At 42.2% G+C, this 22743-nt stretch overlaps 1 protein-coding gene across 4 annotated transcripts in view; it reads left to right on the top strand.

The window, feature by feature from the left end:
* The window catches only part of trappc9 (trafficking protein particle complex subunit 9), a 167097-nt gene that overhangs the window by 34426 nt on the left and 109928 nt on the right, over positions 1-22743 (top strand). For all 4 annotated transcript variants that reach the window (XM_068576081.1, XM_068576080.1, XM_068576083.1 and 1 more), the window contains 4 exons: positions 3167-3293; positions 3453-3585; positions 7368-7531; positions 15417-15569. In XM_068576081.1, coding sequence (XP_068432182.1) covers positions 3167-3293; positions 3453-3585; positions 7368-7531; positions 15417-15569 — 577 coding nt within the window. The remainder of the gene's footprint in view (positions 1-3166; positions 3294-3452; positions 3586-7367; positions 7532-15416; positions 15570-22743) is intronic.

The raw sequence follows: 22743 nt of genomic DNA, 5'->3' as shown, positions 1-22743 counted from the left end.
TGTATTGTGAGGGAGTCAGCAGCAGGAAGTCATCCGGCTCAGCAAGAGAAGCACTCTAATGAGATTCTCCATCCGGCCAAAATTTCCAAAAAGCCACACGAGGCCCCCCTCCCTTCCCCTGAAGTTCAGTGTCTTCAAGACTTCCTGCAGTGCGTGGGCGGGAGAGCTGCCGTGTGAGGTGAAGCGGTCAAACGGGGACGAGGTCAAACGGTGACGAGGACGTCGTTAACTCCCTTCACCTCCCAGGTGAATTGATCGGGACGCAGTCGATGCTCGGTGGCAGCCGGGCACCTCGGGGTGGTTTGTAGAGTCACGCAGGTGGAGACGGGGACAGGGGGTGACGCAAGCTGCCAAAGAGCCCCTCTGCGCCCCAGACAAAGTGACTGCCGTTAGACCGTCTATCCGGCCGCACACGAAGCCGCTCTCTGAAACACGCAAGGTCACTTTTGCCTTCTTCCGTCACCAAGGTGACTCTGCGGTTTGGCAAGACGGGCGCTCTCCTTCTCAGCCAGCACTCAACTCCAGCACTAATACCCAGCTTTGTTTTGTGCTTTATTGATTTTCTAATAAAGTGTTGCTTTTTTTCCCCTTTTTTTTTTTTAGCGCAATCCCCCCACCCTTTCATTTTTTAGAGGGGTCAATGTCCAATACGTCCGTCTCCCCACAAACACGTGTGGAATATTTATTTGCTTTTTCTTCAAAATGACAAATCATGCTTTTAGTTGCGTCTCATTTCGTAAGCTGAGGTCAGATGAGTTATCCACACTAAAGATAAAGCATGAAAATACTGTATATCTTTTTGTATAATTGAAGATACCGCTTAATATTGGTGTTGTGTTTATAGAAATTAATACAAAGAATAATTTCTGTCTCGGGAATCAGTCTTATTTAGTCTAGCTTTCTCAGCAAGACTTTTTTTTTTGTGGTTTTGTCGCCATCAGATGTGCACTAATGTTCCATAACAAAGAAATAATGGTAATCATTAATAATAATCATACTATTATTGTGGCATTAGTTAAAGCCAATCTAAAGGTTAACTGCTCACCGTCTGCGTCTACAATAAAGACAACGACACGATGCTCATGCTCCAATCGTTACTGTTAGTGAAGCGGGCTAATTAACCTTTTCAAGAATGCAAATTAGCTTTTTTCCCCCCAATAGGTTAATATGGCCACTCCTGCCCTCCGATGACGGCAAAATAATGTCCTGAGGTGCACGCAAGGAGAGTTTAAATCTCAGCTGCGGCACTTGAGGCGCAGCTCCTCGTGCAGCCTTCCCTCGAGTGACGTAGTGTCTGCTGCTGGGGATTGATGAAGTCATGACGTCACCGCCGTCTGCCTCGTGCAAGACGGGCAGCGCGTATCGGGAATGTAAATATCGTCGCTCGGAGGAGGGCGCGGGGGCTCGAGTGCACATTCAAAGACGACTTCAAAGCCGCACGGAGGGCTTTTCTGACTGCAAATGAAGCTGAGGTGACGTGCACTGTCTTTTGTCTCCGCAGCCAATTTGACAACTAGAAACTTGTCTTTCAATTGTATTCATGAATGCAACTCGCCTCTTGAGATCCTGCATTTTTGAAATCGCAAGGCTGTAAGAACCACCACGCTGCTCCTCGCACTGCCGAGGTATCAAATAACATTAACACATAAAAGACTTGCTCAAATAACTATAAAAGTTAGAAGTCAAAATGTCTCACTCCTTTGCTTATATCAGAGGAATCGATGGGCGATGGGCAATTGAAACTGTCGTCGAAAAGGCCGTTGTGGTTCAGGTTGGAGGTCAGAGGTCACAGTAATTGTTCTACACGACAGCGTGGCTCTCGTGTCGGCAGGACACACGGTCGGTCCGCCACTCTGGTCTCGACTGAAATATCTGCTGGATATATCGCTGTGAATTGTGCAAGAGATGTTTCCGAAGCCCAGAGGGTAGATTACGTTTCTTCGTCTCGTACCACTCTGTGATTTCCATCCTTAATCCGCCGTGACGCCGGGTTGTGTTTCCTCAAAAACCGATTCAGTTTCAACTTTTCTTTTTGCTGCGTGCCGCTGCATCACTGCCAGCATCCCCTGTGCAACACACTACCCAGATTTAAATTTAAAAAAAGGAAATGGGAGGAATTCATGGCGCCCCTGGTGTGTCTCTGGACTTTAAGTGAGCGAGATGCATTTTGTCTTTGAAGCCAATTTTTGTTGTCTGACTTTAAGAAAGAGACGTCTGTAAATCAGTGGATCATTTTAAAGTACAAGTAGGTCTTAAAAGTTTTAACATGCAAATCCAGCGTTATTTTTGGGCTGCGAAGTATTGGCTGAAGATCCGGATGATTTTCTCACTCGGCAGACATGAAGCCATTTTGGCTTCATGTCCCGCTAACTCCCAAAGACATGAACGCGAGCCCAGCGCCAACGATACATTCAGGTCTCTTTTATACAGTTATGTTTTTTCGCAGAATGGTGTGAAAGTTGGGTTACACGAGGTTCATTGCTGTCTCAGGGATTATCTTTAAGAAAAGGCATGTGGGTTGGCTCAACGAGGCGTGAGTAATGTTGCAATAAGCGTGGTTCCTGTAGGAGACACTGTCTTAAAGGCCGTCACATACATATATCCCCTTATTATCCCGCTGTATCTCTCGACGTGGCCCTTCTGAGCTCAGATAAGACAAGTGGTTGGGGGGTGAAATAAAAACCAGCCCCATTTAACTACTGCGTTGCACTGCGTCTGCCGTTTATTGCATTGCTCAGCAATAGATGGTGACGTCGCTGCAGTCTCGACTGCTCTTTTGAGACTTCATTATTACAATCCTCTGCTTTGTTCTCAATAGTTTAAGAAGTTACATTGTTGTCCTTCCGATCAGTAGTAGTAATAATAATAATCTTTCCACCAATTTAATGGCTGAGATCTGGGGAAACGGTGACATCACTAGGTCTCAGCATTACGTTAAGTACAATTTAACGATAAAGTAATGATCATCATACTGATGGCCAAAACTGTGAAGATCTACATTTCTCCTCAACTCATGCAAGAACTTTCAACAGATTATTTACTTTTCTGTCTTTTTTTTATATTCTTGAATGACCGTTTTGCTTCGACGCGCATACACTGCATCTATTTAATGCATTCATCATCATCATTAGCTCATGGATTCATTCTATCTGATCTGGTTTTTCAGGGTTTGCTGACATCTGGCGTGGAGTTTGAGTCCCTGCCTGCTGCGCTGTCCCTGCCCGCGGAGTCCGGCCTGTACCCCGTCACTCTGGTCGGCGTTCCGCGTACAGCCGGCAACATCACCGTCAACGGTGAGTGCAGCTGCACCGCTCTTCCAATGCTACGACGCCGCACATGAAGGATAAAAAGATGGTTTATTGAGGCGTTTGTTCAGAGACTTTAGGCTCTTCAAGAAAAAAAAAAGTACTCCAGTCGAGCTAAACGTCTCTTTAACCTGCGTTTGAACCCAGGTTACCACACATCGGTGTTTGGAGTGACCAGTGATTGCCTCTTGGAGGGCCTGACCAGTGTGAAGACTAGCGGCACTTTGGTGGAGGTCATTCCCTCCCTCCCTCGTCTGCAGCTCAGCACGTCACTGCCACGGTCAGGAACTCTGCGAATCTCTGTGTTTTCATGGTTATTATGACTTCTTTAGTCAATTACTTGCTTTTTTTTCATGCTGAATGTCTTATTTCCAAGAAACATATGAGCACATTGCTAGTAAATACTTTATTTAAAGTGGTGCTTTTATGTGTTTCTTTCTGAAGAAACTCAGTTTTACAGTTATGTCAACAGTGAGAGTATTCAGTTTACTCAAAATTTCTTTAGCTTAAGACGCAAGAGATGACAGTCAATTTATATTGTCAGCCTCATTGCACATCGGATATGAAGATTCAAGTTTTGACACACAGCTTTAATGTGAGGGTGTGTACATCCACATCACATGAAGAGATTAAATGGGGCCAAAATGTATAAACTTAAAGGGACAGTTGAGCCCAAAATCAAAAATACCAATTTTTCTCTTCCCTGTTATTTATCAATCTTGATTGTTTTGGTGTGAGTTGCTTCGCTTTTCTCTCAGAAGGCTACTACCTGTTGTCTTTCGTCTCACAGCTTTCATGCCCCTGTGGCTTTTCACTCTGTGTTTCTTCATTTCTCTGTTCAACACCTGCTCAGGTCCTCAGATCTCTGCTGTCTCTGTCTCTCTCTCTTGTGCTTCTTTGTCCTTGTCTCATTCTTCACTCACGGTGAACTGTTTGGCGGGTGTTGATTGGTAGAAAGAAAATGGTTCCTCCCTGAAACTGCCCACAACGAAGTCTGTGGATTATTTTGAGCAACCGGGTCAGAGACATTGCTGTTGAGTCTTGTTAATGTGTTTTGTTTTTTTGAGCATCGCAAGCCGAGTGCCATATAGTTAAATTATTATTTATTATATTCAGACATCTCTGCAGTCTCTATCGTAACACTCAGCAACTCGCACCAATACTCCAATCAATCTAGATTGATGAATACAGGTAAGAGGAACTTTTGTGTTTTCGATTTTGCTTCAAATAGAAATCCTTTGCAGTCACTTGCTCCTGTTTGGACCGTTTGGCCTCATACTGGTCTTCGGTGAGTGAAACACAGGCTGCGTTGACCTGAGCTCAGGCGGCTCACTGTGCAGACAAAGAACATTGCACTGTTTGGCCGTTTAAAAATATGAAAGGGCAACGAGTCCTACACTGTTCACCCAGGATGGATGTGAGCACCCTCAGACCCTGTTACAGCTGATAGTCAGCACTTTCCCCTCAGTTATTGTTTCATTTCACATCCATCGGGAAATGGAGTGCAGAGCCGAAACAATGAACAAGGTGTCACTGTCCTACTACTCTCAGGTTTGGATAGTGGTTGGTGCTCAAATTTAATAATGTGTAACAAAAGACAAATATTGAGCAATGTCACTGCCCTATTTGACCTGTTTTCAATCATAAACAACATACTTTAAACCCTCATTTGCTAAATTAATGAGCAGGTATTAACCCTTGACCAAAAATGTGTTTCATTTGAAACCATACAGACTTTTAGTTGTTGTGTCTCACACAGCCTGGTATTCATGTTTCCTTGTAATTATTTGCTCACCTTTTTGAATTGTTTATGGATTGACTCACCGCTATGTGGGGGAGTAGCTTCAAAGTCACACGTTGTTATTCGATAATAACGGGGCGTTCAGTTTGATGCAATTCACAACCTCACTGCCACTAAATCCCACACGCTGGACCTTTTTTTTTTGCTTGTTTCTGGACCCAACATTTGTATTCAGAAACCAGATCCTTATTGTGTACTATTTCTGACATTGACCCCAACTCTTAAGATAACTGTGCCCAAAAAATAGACTCCTAAACAGTTAGAGTAGTATTTGGAAAAAGTTGAAGTCAAAAAAGCACTTTTAAACCTAATGCAACCACATTTTTTTGTGAATGAATACAATGCCAGTGACGAGTGATAATATATTCAGAGTAAACATTTTAAAACACTTCTGATTTGGAAGCATCTGTGACTTTAATTAATTAAATTAATTAATGCTAATAATGCTAGTTAGTATTGCCGTTCTGCACATAATTAGAGTTTAAATTAACAAGAACATATTGCACATTCGAGTCAAACACTGCCCAGCCTCTTGTGCATTGAAACGCTTAAAATACACAACCAACCAAACTTTGGCTGGAGAACTTGAAACAAAACTGATGCCATTTGTAATGTAGCATTTTTCCTATGCCAGAAATGGCTGCAGTTTGTTTGTCAATCCCAACGCCAGAGCAGCAGGTTAATTTGTTTTCATGTACATCCTGTTGGGTGAGTTGACATTTTCAATGCGGTAAAAGTAGGAAACATAAAAGGAGAAAGCATGGGTTAAATTACTACTTGTAAAGCGCCGTGCTGGAGTGTTGTAAATCATTCTGACAGCAGAGCTGCTTGCTGAAAAAATCCACTATTTAGGTCATGCCTGTAAGTACAGCACTTCAGCGGCTTTTGATGTGGAAAATCTTTTTATTCTCCAGCGTTGGAAGAGTACCGTTGCAGATACATGAAGCGAATGGAATACAAATGTGATTTGTTTTGTGGTCTCTCGGGTAGGCGCTCTCGCTGGGTCCACAAGTGGACCTCCAGCTACGACCTCAGTTGAAGAGGTGCCTCATTGACTTTTCCGATATCTTTTCCCCTCGAGCGCAAAGCTGCCTTCTTACAGTTTGTTTTTTTATACATCGCTTACATCAGTGTTAAAATATAAGCGTCAATTATGTCTAACATTTATCGAGTGCATGGGTCTACCGTAATGTAATCGTATTATAACACAATGCCTTTGAAATGTCAGCAACATTTTTGAAGAATTATTTGAAGTGTTGACCTTACTGTCTCTACTGCTGTGAAAGAAACCCTCACATCAGCAGTTGTCGATGACTGGCATTGTAATTCTCGCTGCATTTAAAGTTATGCACATGTGCATGTGTAATGAGGTGTGCTAAAGTCGGAGAAAACACCTGCATTGATCTTTCATAATCTTGTACATCCCGTTTGTGCTCCAGTATTTGCATTGCTTCACAAAAACAGATGCCACCAGCTCTTTGAAACGCGAAGCATCAGCTGCAGGCGTTCTGCTTCTGACAGCTGATTGGAATACTTTGCTATGATGTCACTGACTCTAATTCGATCAGAAATACAACTAGACACACATTTTTTCAAAAGTTGATGAGCAGTTCTCCACTTTATGTGACTCAGTGTGAGTTTACTCTTTTAAATGACTATTATATTCATTGTGGCAGGGGTCTATATGCATTACACTGTGCACGCTGTACTGAAAAACCAACATTTTATTAATCACCCAGTGAGTGCAGAGTGAGTCCTTCATCTGTGCTGTGCACAATCCACTGATTCATAACATGAAACAAAGCTTGTGGGCATTGGCAAAGGACATATTTTTCTCTGATAAGATCTGGTTATCCATAAATTCAGTCACAAACATGTTACATTACCACCCAAATGAGGTTTGATGGCAAAACCCACAAATCATTCACCAAGACTTCCCCCTGCGTGGAAAAAAAACATCCACAATTGACGCTCCAGCTAATGAGATTCCAAGAAGCACTTATCAATTTCATTAAAATGTCAGAGAGAGCATGTAAAGGAGAATCGGTCTTCACACGTCTATAGTTGATTTATGCCTTTGGAATTGAAAATCATGATAGAAGTATAATGGAACTGTTTGCATCTTATCAAGCCACATCAAACTTGCCTTCGCCATGACAGGCCTTATATCTTTTGAGTTATTTTCTTAACTTGTGTTGACTCCTCACATTCGACTTTGAATCCTAACTGAAAAGTTCTTCTTCCTCCACAAAACCAAACAGGTCAGCCCACACGTCTCAGCCGACGTCCAAAGAGGAACTGTCCAGCACTGTGTCCATGCAGCTTTTTAATGGAGAGACCCAGCAGCTGACCATCACATTGGAGAACATTGGATCCGAGGACATCGAGACTTTGGAGCTCACCTCTAAGATTATCACCACCAAAGGTTAGTACCCTGGCTTTTGACTAAACCATGTCTTTTGACCCCACTTTTTCTGGCAGGCAGGAGTCGATGTGGGGGAGTCTTGAGGTATATCTGGGTGTCGTCAGCATAGCAGTGGAAGTCCAGTTTAAAAATAACGGATAATCTGACCGAGAGGAATGATTTTAAATGTCTGAAGGGGCCGAGTACAGCACCTTGGGGTACACCTTGTGTGACTGTGGATGTGACAGAGTTGCGTAGGATGAAGTATGATCTGTTGGTTGTGTAGGACAGGAGCCAGCTGAGTGAAGTTCCTTTTTATACAGTGGCCTTCAAGTGTGGAGAGCAGGATGAAGGCTGCAATAGATGAGGAAGATGAGGATGTTGAAGGCGTGGTTGTCAACAGAAATGAGGACATCATTGAAAACTTTACTGAAAGGGGCTCAAAGAGGAGCCAATGTCACTATGTGGGAAAACCTGCAAAACAAATGGTGTTTTGATGTAGTATGGGTTATCACTGTTGTTTTTAGTCACGACTCTTTTTGATGTACTTCACCCACTGAGTTTTACTCCATCCTGCTGCAGGCCCCGTGCCCGCAGTACAACAGAAGGCTACTACCTGTTGCCTTTCGTCCCACAGCTTTCATGCCCCTGTGGCTTTTCACTCTGTGTTTCTCCATGTCTTTGTTCAACACCTGCTCAGATCCTCAGATCTCTGCAGTCCCCCTCACTCGGAGGGGCTGTCTCTCTCTCTCTCTCTCTCTCTCTCTCTCTCTCTCTCTCTCTCTCTCTCTCTCTCTCTCTCTCTCTCTCTCTTCTGCTTGTTTGTCTTTGTCTCACTCTCTGTTTGAAAAAAAAAGGCAGCGGCGCTACTAAAATAGGCAGCAACATTTCCAAACATTGTACTCTATTATATTTTTTTTGATGATGAGATAAAGGAGAAATCATGCTTTGAAACCCCCTTGCCCGGTGCTACTTGTGGTCAGCAGTCCAGCCAGGTGATAAACGGTAATTACAAAATGAGTCTATTCAATGAATTTTAAACCTCTCTGTGACAGCAGTCCACTAGATGTCGTGTCATTCAGCTTTATAATAATGTTGGCATTGTATACTACCGCTGTACTTTACCCTCAGTGGTTTATTTAATCAGAAACGTAGACTTCCTTTGCTTCCACAGACAGCTAAAATTACTGATGCTGCAATTCTATTATTACGGTATATTAACATTTTTATAAATCTAGAAATGTTATATTTTATTTTACAGCTGAAAAACAGTATTTGAAGTCACTGATTTACTTTATCGGACGACCCATACAATACCAGTCAGTGATAAGCTACAAGCAGCTGATAATACTACCCATACTAATACTACCCATACTAATACTACCCATACTAATACTACCTATACCAATACTACCCATACTAATACTACCCATACTAATACCACCTATACTAATACTACCCATACTAATACTACCCATACTAATACTGCCCATACTAATACCACCCATACTAATACCACCCATACTAATGCTACCTATACTAATACCACCCATACTAATACCACCTATACTAATACTACCCATACTAAAACTACCCATCCTAATACTACCCATACTAAAACTACCCATCCTAATACTACCCATACTAAAACTACCCATCCTAATACTACCCATCCTAATACTACCCATACTAAAACTACCCATCCTAATACTACCCATACTAAAACTACCCATCCTAATACTACCCATCCTAATACTACCCATACTAATACCACCCATCCTAATACCACCCATCCTAATACCACCCATACTAATACTACCCATACTAATACTACCCATACTAGTACTACCCATACTAACAGTAAGGCACCACTCGCGTGTCACACCATCGGTATGTCACACTACTTTCTAAAGTTTTTGTTTTAGTTAATTGAGAAACAACGTGTTTGGACCTTCAACTTGACTTGAACACTTCAGTCCAGTGGGAGTACAACAAAATCAAAACAGGTGTTTGGCTATAAAAGTACACCTGTCTTAGTAACAGTTAGATGATGATGATGATGATATGTAGAGATTGATGCACTTTGTCAGGAACAATTTAAACAAAGACTTTTGACCTGCTGATGTCAAACTATTGAACCATACAGATAAACTAGTCCTGTATTTCCTCTTATTCCTCCAGTCGATTCAGAATCAGGCAGCCATACCATTGCTCTCAGCAGCGGTTCGATCACACTGGGAGGAGTGGCTGGAGGCCAGTATGGAAGGTAGTTGACATTTCCAGAATAGCCCACGGGTTCTGTGTTTAATTGCAAACGAGCTACACTAACATATCCTCCTCCGTCCAAGGGTTAACACTCACAGACGCTGTATCACCGGGCCGCTTCTGTCAGGCTTACACTGCTCAGTTGTGTATTTTTCTCACTTTTCATCCATTCCCTTTCCCCTTGTGTAGAGATGGCGGGGGGGATATTTTGCTGACCAGCCCTTTTGTAGAGTTAATGACCCACTGACGGCGTGGTGAGAGAATTACTGAGTCTTGCTTGTTGCCTGGGAACTTCTGCACAAAAGCGCCGTCAAGACCTCGCTCAAGTTGAATAATAATTTGCCCGTCAGGGCAAACGAGTACAGATCTCTAATTGCAAAGGCCTTGGATTTGACACTCATCCAGTGACTAGCTGCCTCTCTCAGAGCCACCCTGCCTCCAGCACACTCTGCTCCCTGCTGGCCGGACAGGGCACATTTGTAGTCTCTCTAGTTAACAGGAGCTCTCTTTGAAATGGAGCCGTTGTTGTGCTGGTTTGGAAACTATTCAGCAAACACAGCTTTGCCTCCAAGGCAATGCTATTTATTTTGTTGGATAAACAAGCAAAAGGAAATGACTTCTCTAGACCTGAAAACGAAATGCACCATCTCAGCTTTCCCTTAAACTTGAATGAATATCCTTGAATCATTCTATTTGAAAAATATTATAATATAAGACTTAACACTAAGTTTTACAATATGCTTCAATTGCTTACGACAAAAAACAAGCAAACATGAAGCCATTCAAATTGACTAATTGAGTGTAAAACATTTTAAAAAGTGTATAAGTAAACTCAGTGGTCAACAACCAAAACATAGTTCACTAAAAATCTCTACCTTTGCAATCCGTGTTGTTTTGACTGTTTTGGATCTCTTAAAAGTAATAAAATAAACAATTGTTATCAATGTTTACTTAACTTTATCATTATAATGAAGCACATGGAAATATCAAGAGTGTACAGCACTGATTCTGATGAAGTATAAAGATTTGTAAGGCCTGCATCTTGTTTTGTGATGTTGGATGTAGCATTCAAGCACACATTATACCCCCGAAACAACAATGTGTATTCCTCATTTAATTGTGGCATCGCGACAGCAGTCAAGATTTCCTCCTTATTGAAACTGCCATTTCCTTCGCCGTGCACTTTGCAGTCGGCTTCATTACGGTACAAAGAAAGAACCCCTGTAAGCAATTAAATATACCACATCTGAGCTGGGAGACCTTTGAAGGCCATTTAATGTCAGAGCAGCTTCCGCCTGGAGTGTGTCACAGGAGTCATGTTTTTAAAAATGTAATCTGGGTTTCACTTTGGTTCTGATGGCTGTCTGTGATGGTGTTTGATGCTTAAGTGGTTGTATTTAGTGACGACATGTCCAGGATGCACTCTATAACAAAGGTTATTTAAGCAATTAAGACATTTCTCCCAGCTACCCATCGGGGCCCACGATGTCACTAACTGCACCCCCATGAATAAATTATGAGAAGAAAAAACACCACCTATGTTTCATTAAGACGTATTTATTAAGATAAAGTCTCACTTATCCCCTCAATTATGTTCACTTTCAGAATGAAAAACATAATAGTTGCAAAAAAGTCAATGTAATCTTCCTTCTAATGAAAACACAAACCAAAAAAAAACTCGTATTAAATTAAATATGGCATTTTTTACTGCAAAAAGGAATGGCTAAAAGTGATTTCAGGAGTAGGCGCTTGGTAATTTGAGAATATTACATTCAAAGCTGGTAAACAGTCCACCATGTACCACCCACAAGCAAGACGGCAATGGTGAGGGAGGATGTGTGTATTTGGGGAGATTGTGAGTTTGGTGGGAGGAAGAGGAGAAGGAAACGCTTGTTAAAAGCTTTATTTGACTGGTAGTCAGCATAGAAACAGTGCAGATGGCAGAGTGCCTTCTGTTTAACGCCAACCAGAGTGACCCCCAGAAAGCTGCTCATAGACGAGCTTCCTTTTTTCAAAGTACCAGTATTTGCAGTACTAGTAGTTGCAGGGTACCAGTATTTGATGGAGTCTTTTGTAAAAGCTCTCAAGTGTGAACATGACGGTTCTGCCAAAGCTCACTTATTGCCTCAGAGGAAGAACAGCGGTGCCGGCTGCATCATACAACCCAACCTGCTAATTGCATTGCAGTGCAATCGATCATACAGTTCTCCTCCCTATGGAAATTCATGTTTTCTTTTTTTTTTGTCTCCACAACTTCTGAAACCAGTGCGTTTTCAAGAAACCTGCTTTAAATAGGCCTCGTCCTTGAAGAAATTCCCACACCTTAATGAGTATGTATTTTTAATCCGGTCAATCTAGTTTTTACCGGTGTTTTTCCACTTCATTTCGTTAATGATGAGGAATCATCCACTTAAGATGGTGCTGTTTAAAGGTGGTGTCTGGATGGATACGGCGCTCTGAATGTAGGCAGCAGGAACTCCAATAATCCTTTTATATTTGATTTGCTTGACATTCTTAAGCTAACATCACTTTAACCCTTTAACTGTTAATTGATGATTATCTCAATCAATATGAAACTGGGTGCACATGCACAGCTTGATTTCTCATATTTAACCATAAGTAGACGTAGACGTGCCCTTCAACAGCTGCGTGCGTATCGACACTGGTGCCTCCTCTGGCAAAGCACCTCGATTTGACCAATTTCTTACAATTTCTTGTACAATTCCAGAGCAGCCGTCATCGTAAACCATCATCATTGTTGGTTTCGCTCTTATTTTTAGGATATTTGTCATCAATGATTCCTCAATTCTTCACTTGTATCAAAACAGACTTTTGTAGGTGCTTCACACACACCTACGTGGGTCTGTTCAAGTCACCGGCTGTAGTCCAACAACAGTGATTTCTGATGTGCAAATTCACTCTTACCATCCAGTTACCAATACCAGTTTGTTACCAGTTACCAATACCAGTTTGTTGGTGTGTAATGGATCCCTGATCAACTTTTCTCTGGTGAACATGTCTTCGGTGCTCATCGTGTTTATGTCTCGTGTCTTCCGGCTGTGTCGTCTTGTCCACTTAGATTTTCTTGCAAATTTGTGATTTTGGGCTGCACAAAATAAACTGAATTTACTAAATAAAGCCACAATCGAATATACAAAAAAGAGACTTTGTAGGGATAAACATAATGCCTTAATATTCCTAAATTATGATCAATTAAATCGTATAATTAATTTAATATGAATAAAATAAAAATATATATATTTTAATTCACACTCGTAACCCTGAGAAATAGTTTTAAAGGTCTTACCATTATTCATAATGCATTTGTTTTATTTGCCCATCCTAAAATAGCGTCTGCATGGTAGCGTCCATATGCGGGTATGTCATGTTTGGGGTGTTTTTGTTGTGGTGCTTTGTCTACCTGCAGGAGCAGTGGGTCATTGGTGCGGCGGGCTTGATGCCAGACGGAGGCTGGAGTGTCTCCTGGCAGCACCAAGGCGTCAGCGGGGTACCATCCCATGTCATCATATCACCTTGTCCCCACACCTGCCTGCGCCTCCGGACTTATAACCCGCTAGTAGCTGTAGAAACGCCACCGTCGAGCCTCTCTGAAGCCCCTCCGCACTTTCCGAGCGAATGAATAAAAGATGAAGAGTCACAATTGAAGACATCTGCGGCAAAACAAACAGTCGTTACTCTTTCTGGTACAGCTCAGCCGTCATGGCACGAGATACCGGATCCGTTTCTCAACACACACAAAAAAAACATGGAGAACAAAACAAACTCTTCATACCGTAATCTATTTTATAGTATTTACATAAGAGGAGTTGGTCTCCGAATAGCAGAAAATAAGCTGCCATCAGATCTTTTGTTCATCACTGCCACCGCATTGCTCCTCTGTGGATATAAACATCAGCTCGGCTCAACTGTCCTCCACGACACTTGTGTGCATTCATATCAAATGTCTGGATAAAGACAAAACACTTTCCACTGAGCAACCCATGCAAAAAAAAAAAGGAAAAGAGGGGATTATCATCGCTTCACTGATTCTGGCTGTCAGCTGCCGTCTTTCTGTCTTATGTAAACAATTAAACTGTTGACCCGTTAACAAACAGCATAGATTTTGACCCGTTAAGGCTATCGGTTAGAGACCCGTGCCTGGTCTCTCCGCCGCTGACGATGACATCATCCATGTTTGACGGTGAAAGTGCCGGATGTTTTTCTTTTGTGTCGCCTCTTCTGTTGACGGTTAACACTATTGATTGCTTTAATTGGACGCACCCGGAGCCCTTTGTGCCCTAATTAGCTTTTTACTTGTTGAGAACTCGGATGTTCGGTGGATCTGACGATCTACAATTTGTGCAATTGTAGTAAATCATACTTTCACAATAGCCGACTGCAATTCCTGTGATTGGTCCTGATTTGTGACTGATGCCTGTTGTTCATTTTTTCTTCATTACCTACCTTTTTTAAAGCTCTCCTGCAAACGCCTCTGCACTTTATTCCCCGACTGGTGGATCATTGGTAGAGAAGGAAACGCAGCGTAGTCACGGCCAGAGAGGATGGAAATGTTAAAATCCCAGCCCAAGTGCTCCCGACAGCACAGTGTCTGAAACAGAAGGTTGTTTTGTATTTGCCCCGAAGAAAGCGCCGACGTGATCCCCACATTGTATTTCCAAGAGTGAGAATGTCTCCGGCTAATTTTTAATAATGCATGAAAGACATCTCGACAGTCCCTGTGGCTGCCATTTCTTGTGACTCGTAGTTTAGTAGTGTGACGATAATAATGTGTCACCCCCAATCCTGGCCGTCTCCCTCTTGAACTGTATGGCCTGGTGTTGCGTGTTCGAGTGAATGGTTTTTCTTCCCCAATCCCATTTATTTTTACATCATTTCCCCAACGCCTCACTCTCCCTTTTCTCTCTCTTTCTCTTTTTAATTCACTGCAAGGAGCTCTGGAGTTTATGAATATTTAAAGTGCAGCGTTATTCACAAAATCTTTATTTAATGCCGCCTCCATTCACATCCACTTAGAGGATTTTAGAGGCTTTGGTTGTGAATCAAGCGCGGACGTGTAAACTGTTGTTCCTACTGTGAACTTTCATCTCCCCTTGTGTTAAAATCCGCCCGCTTGCTGTTCCTGCAATCCCTGAGAGCAGGAACGGCTCACCTGCACAGACGCGACGCCGGCTTTATTCAGGTGATGTGTCATTCATTTGATGCCGCTGACTCAAGTAGATGCAGCTGAATCCTTCGTCTCAGGTAGAAAACGGGGTTTGGAGGCATACATTATCCAAAGGACGTGGAGCCAATCAGCAGCTTTGTTGCTCTGGAAAGCCTTTAGCAAAGGAAACATCGTAGTAGCTTCCTTAGCGATGCGCAACCTGCAGCGAGCTAACTAACTCCTCATGTGCAAATTGCCTTCGGGTGATTACGAGGCACAGTAGTGTCATGTTTTGTTTTCCTCGTCCAAAAGGTATTTGCGTCCAGAAACGTTGACACAAACGTTGCCAGACTTTGCCGTCTTTTATCCCAGCAGGTATCATCGCACCCGGACATGCCTTGTAATTCTGTTTTTATTTCATTCGTTTGTTTTTAATCTGCCTTCATCTCCCCTTCTGTGTGTGTTTTGTGTGTGCAGAGAAAGTGTTCGGGGAGTTTCTGAGCTGGGAGCTGGAGGACGCTTTATCTCGCCTGCCTCTGAAGTCCGGCCAGGCCGTGACACTGACTGTCAACATCAAAGTCAAGCTGGACTTCTCCGGTCAGGAGAGTCTGCTGCAGGACCTTAATGACGGTGAGTGGACAAAGACGGGTATTTGTATATGTCTATACCTGCCAATCAATAAAAACGGTGCCTCCTAAATGTGTTTCAAAAGCTCACTGTACACAGATTGCCATGATATGTGGTCAGCGCCACGAGCAGTTTGACATTGGTGGCACAGAGTGAGATGTTTGTTCAACTAGCTCATGCATTGCCTCCATGTTGGTGGACGGACCGATAAGTCGCCCGCAGGAGGAATTATATCACATTTTTGTCCAGATCTTCCAACTAAAATGTCTGTCTGCTTCACTAAAAACATTTCACCCCAGTTTGACCTTGTGTTTCGTGCTAATTAGCAAACACAATCATGCTAACATGCTAAACTCGGACGCTGAACGTGGTTAACGTTATACCCGTTAAACATCAGCAGGTTAGCTTTTTTTTATTTAGCACGCCACTGTTAGCATTTAGCTCATAGCACTGCTGTGCACAGAGTGTTAACCGATGATGTAACAATAACAAATTTGCGTAGTTTGTCAATATTCGTATGAAATTATTCATTCAAAAGTTTTGCCTTTTTTATCAAGTCTCAAATGTTCAGCTGCATTACCTTGAAACTTTCTCCCATCGCTCTCATCTTGAAAAATTCTCATTGATGTGTTTTTATATCTTTAGTATTTTCTACAAAAAACACAATATTAGAGTTTACCAGCACCACAAACTCTATAGTCTTCAAAGTGACCATAAAGTTGAGTCAATACACACGTCACGATGCCTTCATGAAGGTATGCGTTATTGCAGGGCCGCTGGAGACCGCATTGATTTAGTTCTGGTCTTTATTAAGCATTTGAGGGCAAATGTTTGCCTCAAAGTGGACTGCAGTACAACGGTTATGCAGTCTTGTACCTGTGAACAGCCGACGCTGTGCACATGTTAGATGTAGCTATACATGTTAAGGCCCTCTGCATTAAAGGGATTTGAGCGTCCTTGTTTAAGATTCAGCCGTAATAAGACGGCCTCAAGGTCTCCTCACCTCCATTTCTCTCCTCGCTCCTGGCTTCCTCACTCCAACTGGCCAATTTCCTCTCTTCTAATTCTAATTCCTGCTTTTGAAAAAGGAAGATAGTCTGACCTTCCTCTCTATCTCGGAGCCCCTTCATCGCATTCCTTCTCCGGTCTTTCTCGTCGCTCACGCTCAGCCCCGCTTTCATTTCTGCCTCGCTCGCCTTCGTGCCGCCTCCTTCATAACCGTGGAACCTCTCCACCACCGTGTCTGTGGGCTTATAAATATTAATCATAATGAATACACCTCCTGCGCCACAGAGACTTAACTTTATGTGCGTGTGTGTGTGTGTGTGTGTGTGTGTGTGTGTGTGTGTGTGGATTCAGATGACTGAGGAAGTAAACACATACAATGCTGCGTGTTTATCTCGGCCCCGCCGCCGCTCTGCTCATGAGGTCATTTCAGCGATACTGTTCCAATGTTTTAATTAGCCGAGCAATAATTGGGGGCCCTGAATTAAGGAGATAAGACGTGGTCCAAACGGCAGCTCTGAATTCAGTTGTTATGGTGACATTATGGGATGCGGTTTTCGCTGAACACATTTCGATGCTATCCAACGCTCTAATGCATTAACAAAATCACATTAATAATGTTGCGTTAATGCGCTCATGAACTTATTTGCATAAAGACAGTTTTTGCTTTCTGTGCCTGGAAGATTACCAAGTTGTTCAAACGCTGCTCATCAAACGTCTTGATTAGGCTGAACTGATGCTTCCAGCAACTGTTCAGTTGTGGTGGATAGTCCCACACATAGTCGCAGATACACTTTAATGTGGCCACATACTACCATGAGTGAAGTGCATCGTTAGAGGCAACAACTAGGTGGTGTTTGTTTATTTCGTACGCATGAGAAATATAAAAAAAGACTTGTAAGGTTACTAAAACCTGGAACTCAAACGGACCTCTGGGCTTAACTAGCGAGCGTATTCTGACTATACTGATGTTTTTTTTGTTTTTTAATCGGCTCTTTTTAACTTTTTGATGCAATTCATTATCACCATGCAGCATCTCCTCTGCTCTCCGTGTTCGGGCTGAGCTCCTGTAACTAGACTCTGCAGTAAAACAGACAATACTAATCAATACACCTGTTCCACCAGCATGAAAGCAGAGAAAAGCACATTTTCTCTGACTCTGTTCCCCCGTTGCAATGTTTTACACGAGCACTGTGTCGCACTAACTTTTAGCAACACAACTCTTTTACAAAACAGAACATTTTTGCTACCTGAAGCATTATAAACCATCGTGAGACCACGACAGTCACACACAGAATGAACATTAATGTATTGCAGCGATTCAGCCATGTGCAGTCATATTGCAGCAGAAACAAGTCTTTAATCAGTGTAGATATGAAGTAATTAATTCAGAACAGGCCATGTTGTATTGGAAATTAATTCAACCGCATTTTTGTTTAGTCATTTAAACCTTATTCCATTTTACTGGTAAATTACTACGGATTATGTCTGAGTGCTGACTCTACTTTCAATGCAATGAAATCAGGGACGAGACTATTGTTTGTGCCAGGTTTCTTCTTTTAAATACCATTGAGGATATTTTAAATAACCTTTAGTCGAATCATTTACCTTGCTGCTGAAGTTATTCACAATCAGTGCATTCAAGCACAAAAACAAATATTGAAGAACGATGCCTGTCATTGTTGATGAGACTGAACATGGCAACACAATATGTCCGTACAGTCTTCATACGTAACCATTGCCAACAAATCGGTAGTCTCAAATTGATGCGTTTCGTCACAGCACCAAGGAAAAGGTGTTAAATCGACTGCTTTTATATAGTGCTTTTATTAGAATTACTTTACAATCTGCCTCTCAGTCACTCGTTCACACACACCAGACCTCGTACTCATGGCACTGAGTTACGATGCGATTACAAAGTCATTAGTCGGAACATTGGTTGACTTTTTTGGGGGGTTAGATATCTAGCTCCAGAAAACTAGACATTGAGACAGGAGGCGCTGCCAAGCCTGCTGTAAGTGACTCACTCGCACCACCACCTGTAGAAGAGGTATTTCAGCATTTATTCCTCACAAATCTTAAGAAAGGAAGCTGTGAAAGAAAAGAGTTAAGTAGACTTTATCTGAAGGTAAAAGTGGCCAGAGAAAAGGGACAAATAGCAACAGTCTTTTTTGTAAAATATGAATTTCAAAAAGTACCTTTTTGGGAAATGTGCTTACTTGTTTTCTAGTTGAAAGTTATATTAGATGCTTATCTAATACTTCAGGGGAAACTACACATTGTAATTTTTACCCTTCAAGATATTTTGTCTCTTGTGATAATGACCTCCATTGTCACATAGTCAATGTAGGTCATGTACAGTATGCACGATCAGATTTTAGCTTTACTGATGCAACAAAATAACTTGGTAAGGTTTAGGAAAAGAGTGATCAGGGCTGCAGTAAGAACGTCTTGTATAAAGTAACTGTGTTTGTCGTGTGATCGGCGTCAGTACAGTAGTCAACTTTGACTTGAATGTGGATGCATGTGAGTGACGTTTCAGGTGTAAAGATGGTACACGCGCTTATTATTATTTTTTCTGTCTGTTCCTCTTTCACGCCTTCTCTTTTTCCAGCTCCACAGCCTGAGGATGGATGATGGCTCACCGTGTGTGTGTGTGTGTGTGTGTGTGTGTGTGTGTGTGTGTGTGTGTGTGTGTGTGTGTGTGTCGGAGTCTCTCTGATGTGTTTTCTGCGGGTACATTGTGTTACATCAGCGCTGCTCTATATTTAATATAACTGTAAGCACAGATGACTTGCAGCCATCACATGACCGCGGTTCAGATTGGACTGTTATTCTGAACCGAAGATGGAGAATTAGTGTTGCTTCCGTCAGGAGGTTGAGTGATTTTGCATGTCAGTCGTGGAATTATTCACTAATTATATGCTATGTATGAATCAATCTGTATCTGTCTGCGCGTTGTGGGGACCGCCAATCCATCGGCCTTCACTGTAATGCCGCCTGGCAGCTCTGCACTCGATGTCCTTTGTGTTTCAGCTGAGGCAGAAGGGGCAAAGCAGACAAAAGCCAAAGGAAACAGTGCGTTCAGATCCGGCCGAGCCTCATTGATTTAATCCCGAGAAGAGTTTGTCCCTCGCTTTGGGTCGTCGAGAACACGACGTCGTAACTTAGGATCAGAAGGGAGCGACGTCATCGCTCGGGACTAATGGGCCTTGACTTAAGCGAGCTTTATCGTATTAAATGGTGTGAGCGTCGTACCCCGTTGACGGCGCGACCGCCGACATTAATGTCGTCGTTGAAGACACGGCGTGTGCCACAGGAAATGTCTGCCTCCGAAAACAAAGTAAAGAAACACATTGTGCCTTTGAACAACAAGAATTAAAGGACTCAGCCGGAGAAGAAGATTCAAGCTCATTTTTAATTGAAGAGACAGAGGGTTTTTTTTTCTTCTTTTCTTCTTGTTTGTTCTCATCCAAGTGAGATAATCCACTGCTGTGCTACTTGTGTAGTTTGTTTTAAATGCAACACGAAACACCACCTTTTAGCCGCGAAGAACACTTTTTAAAAGTGTTGACTTGTGATATGTTCACGTTAGATTTCTGCCTCGCGTCTATCTAACAATGTTGTATTTCAACCCATAGACATTCAATGAAAAGTAATATATGTACTGTTCTAAAGATCTGCAGTCATGTTTGTCTTTTCTCTATGAAGAGAGAACAAAACACGACAACCATGCAAATATACTTGTCAACCCCCAGTACATTTTGATACCAACTGAAATGTGTCCATAATGCTTTGTATTTAAAACTTCCAAGTGTTGAAAGCTGACATTGATTAGCATTAATTAATTAGCATTTTTTCCTCTTTTTCCTGATCAGAAACATTTTGATTTTGAATCAAAAACTTTAATCAGCATTCAGTTCCCTTGTTAGATAGACAGATGGATAGATTAACTCTATTGCCATTCATACTATTCACAGGACAAGTGCACAGCAGGATGAAATTACATCGCATCTGCCCGATGAGTGTAATACAAAAAAAAAGCGCTAACAAGAGTACTAGCAATAAGTTCATCATGTAAACATTGTGCGTCTTTAGCAGACTCGATAGCTATCAGATCTCCAAAAGCCTACTTTATGAGTCGCAGAAGCCTTCAATACAGATAATAAACTATATTACTTTTACAGCTCCAGCTGCATTCCTCCCTCTCTCTGGCGCGTCTTCATTTTCGCCGTTGGGCGATCCATTTGTATCATTCTTCCCCCAAGTGAGATATCACAAAATATATTGTATTCTTTGCAATAGTAATTTTGAAACAAACAAACACACATTTGAAATAAGTGGTGTTTTTTCACTTCCAGGATCTTCAGTTTGTTGGCAATAGATGAGATGGATACTAAGCAGTTGACGCGAGCGGCGATAGACAGACAAAGATAACCGTTCAACCTACAGAACGCCAATTAACAGAAAGCCAAAAGGAAAGAAAGACCTCGGTACCGGACGCCTCGGTTGACGGACGATCTCGCAACGCAACGTTTCTCGTCACAAGATGGGCTCCTGAGGCCTCGACGTTATCTTCAAGTTAAGGGTTACACTACGTCAGAAAATACGCCGTAAAATGAGAAAAAACACCAAATGTGTTAGCATTTTAATAGCTTTTTATATTGTTGTCTCAAGTCAAATGTCTCGTGACTCTCTGCATGCCAGACATTTGTTACTCATGAACAAAGCAGCTGTTGGCGGATGACTTTCATGGAGCTTTCAGACGTCCTCCAATGGCTTTCTGTAATGACGGATCTCATTTGTTCAAGTCTTTTGTGGAGTAACCGAACAGATTCCTGCTCATCATTCCTCTCCCTCTCTCCGTACGACGGATAGAAGCTTAATGACGCTCTCAGTCTCGGTGTTACGTGTCGGCTCGGTATATTAGTTTTGAAAGAGGCGCTGAACGTTTGTGCTGTAATGTCTCGATCTGCTGAATTGGTTGTTTAACAAATTCATTTAGAAATTAATGGTGTATTTGATGTCCGGGAATAACCCGAAGCTGCAGCATGTGTCAAAGTGGTTTAACTCGCGTTGTAAAACACCTAATAGTACATTCAGCTCAGGGCAAGCAGGGATTGGTATTTTATATGTATTCTTCCTTTCACAGGATATTGAACAGGGTGTTAATATTGACACCGTAACAAGTTATATTTTCCATATCTTCTAGATATGTCTTCCAGGTAAAAGGCTCGTAAATTAACGTGAGCACAACGGACACTGCATGATGCACAGTAGCACGTGAACTACAGACCTGTGCATTCAGTGTTGGGGTCAATAACTACATGTAATTAAACTAGTAGTTTTACTGCATTACTCAGTAGCTTGCTGATAGTTCACATACTATAACTGCACAGTGATTCAAGTAGTGAAATTGCTTTTTTTGACATTTATATTGTGTCGCTAACTACTTACAACAGCACCATCACAGAGTTATCATGTATAAACTTCCCCGAATCTCAGGCGAAGGAAATATGCCGTGATTTAAGTACTGAAATTGCTTTTTTTTGACATTTATATTTCGTGTCACTACTTGCACTTGTCACGCAGCCACCACCTCAACCAATGACCCAACCATTGACCTTTCACCTCTGTCGTGTGTCTCAGCGGAGGAAGAATCACCATGGCCGTACCACCAGGTTCCCTACGAGCGTTGGGTTGAATGTCTTTTGATTGGTTGATTGTGGGCACGGATTTACACCAATAAACAAAATGGGTTTTATTTCTACGTAAAACAAATGAAGATAAAACAAGTAAAGCAGCGATCTGACCACTGATGGTTACTTTGACTCCACCTTATTTTCCCCGAAGACTGTGAGACAGAGAACTAGACAGATACTGATTGGAAGGAGGGTAAAAAGAGTGAGAGGGTGGGGGGGGGGGGGATTGTGAGCAATGCCATCGTTAATCAAAGCCCCCATTACTCACACAGTCTTGGTGCCACGGGACACAACAAGTCATGGGTATCTTCTGAAACAGGCTGCGCACCGTAATGAAAGACGCAGTTCATAAAGTCTGAAAGCGATGTCTGGATTTTTTTTTAAAAGGGGGGGGGGCTCTCCCTTTCTGCCATGCTGAGTGTGTGTCTAGATGCCTATCTAATCTGTTTAGCAGCAGGACTCAGAGAATG

Source organism: Clinocottus analis, unplaced genomic scaffold (genome assembly GCF_023055335.1).
Source record: "Clinocottus analis isolate CAN_PGR_092001 unplaced genomic scaffold, fCliAna1.0.p SCAF_14, whole genome shotgun sequence".
Classification (NCBI taxonomy): domain Eukaryota; kingdom Metazoa; phylum Chordata; class Actinopteri; order Perciformes; family Cottidae; genus Clinocottus; species Clinocottus analis.
Note: the sequence above shows the minus strand (reverse complement) of the source record. Positions and strands in the feature narration are given on the sequence as shown.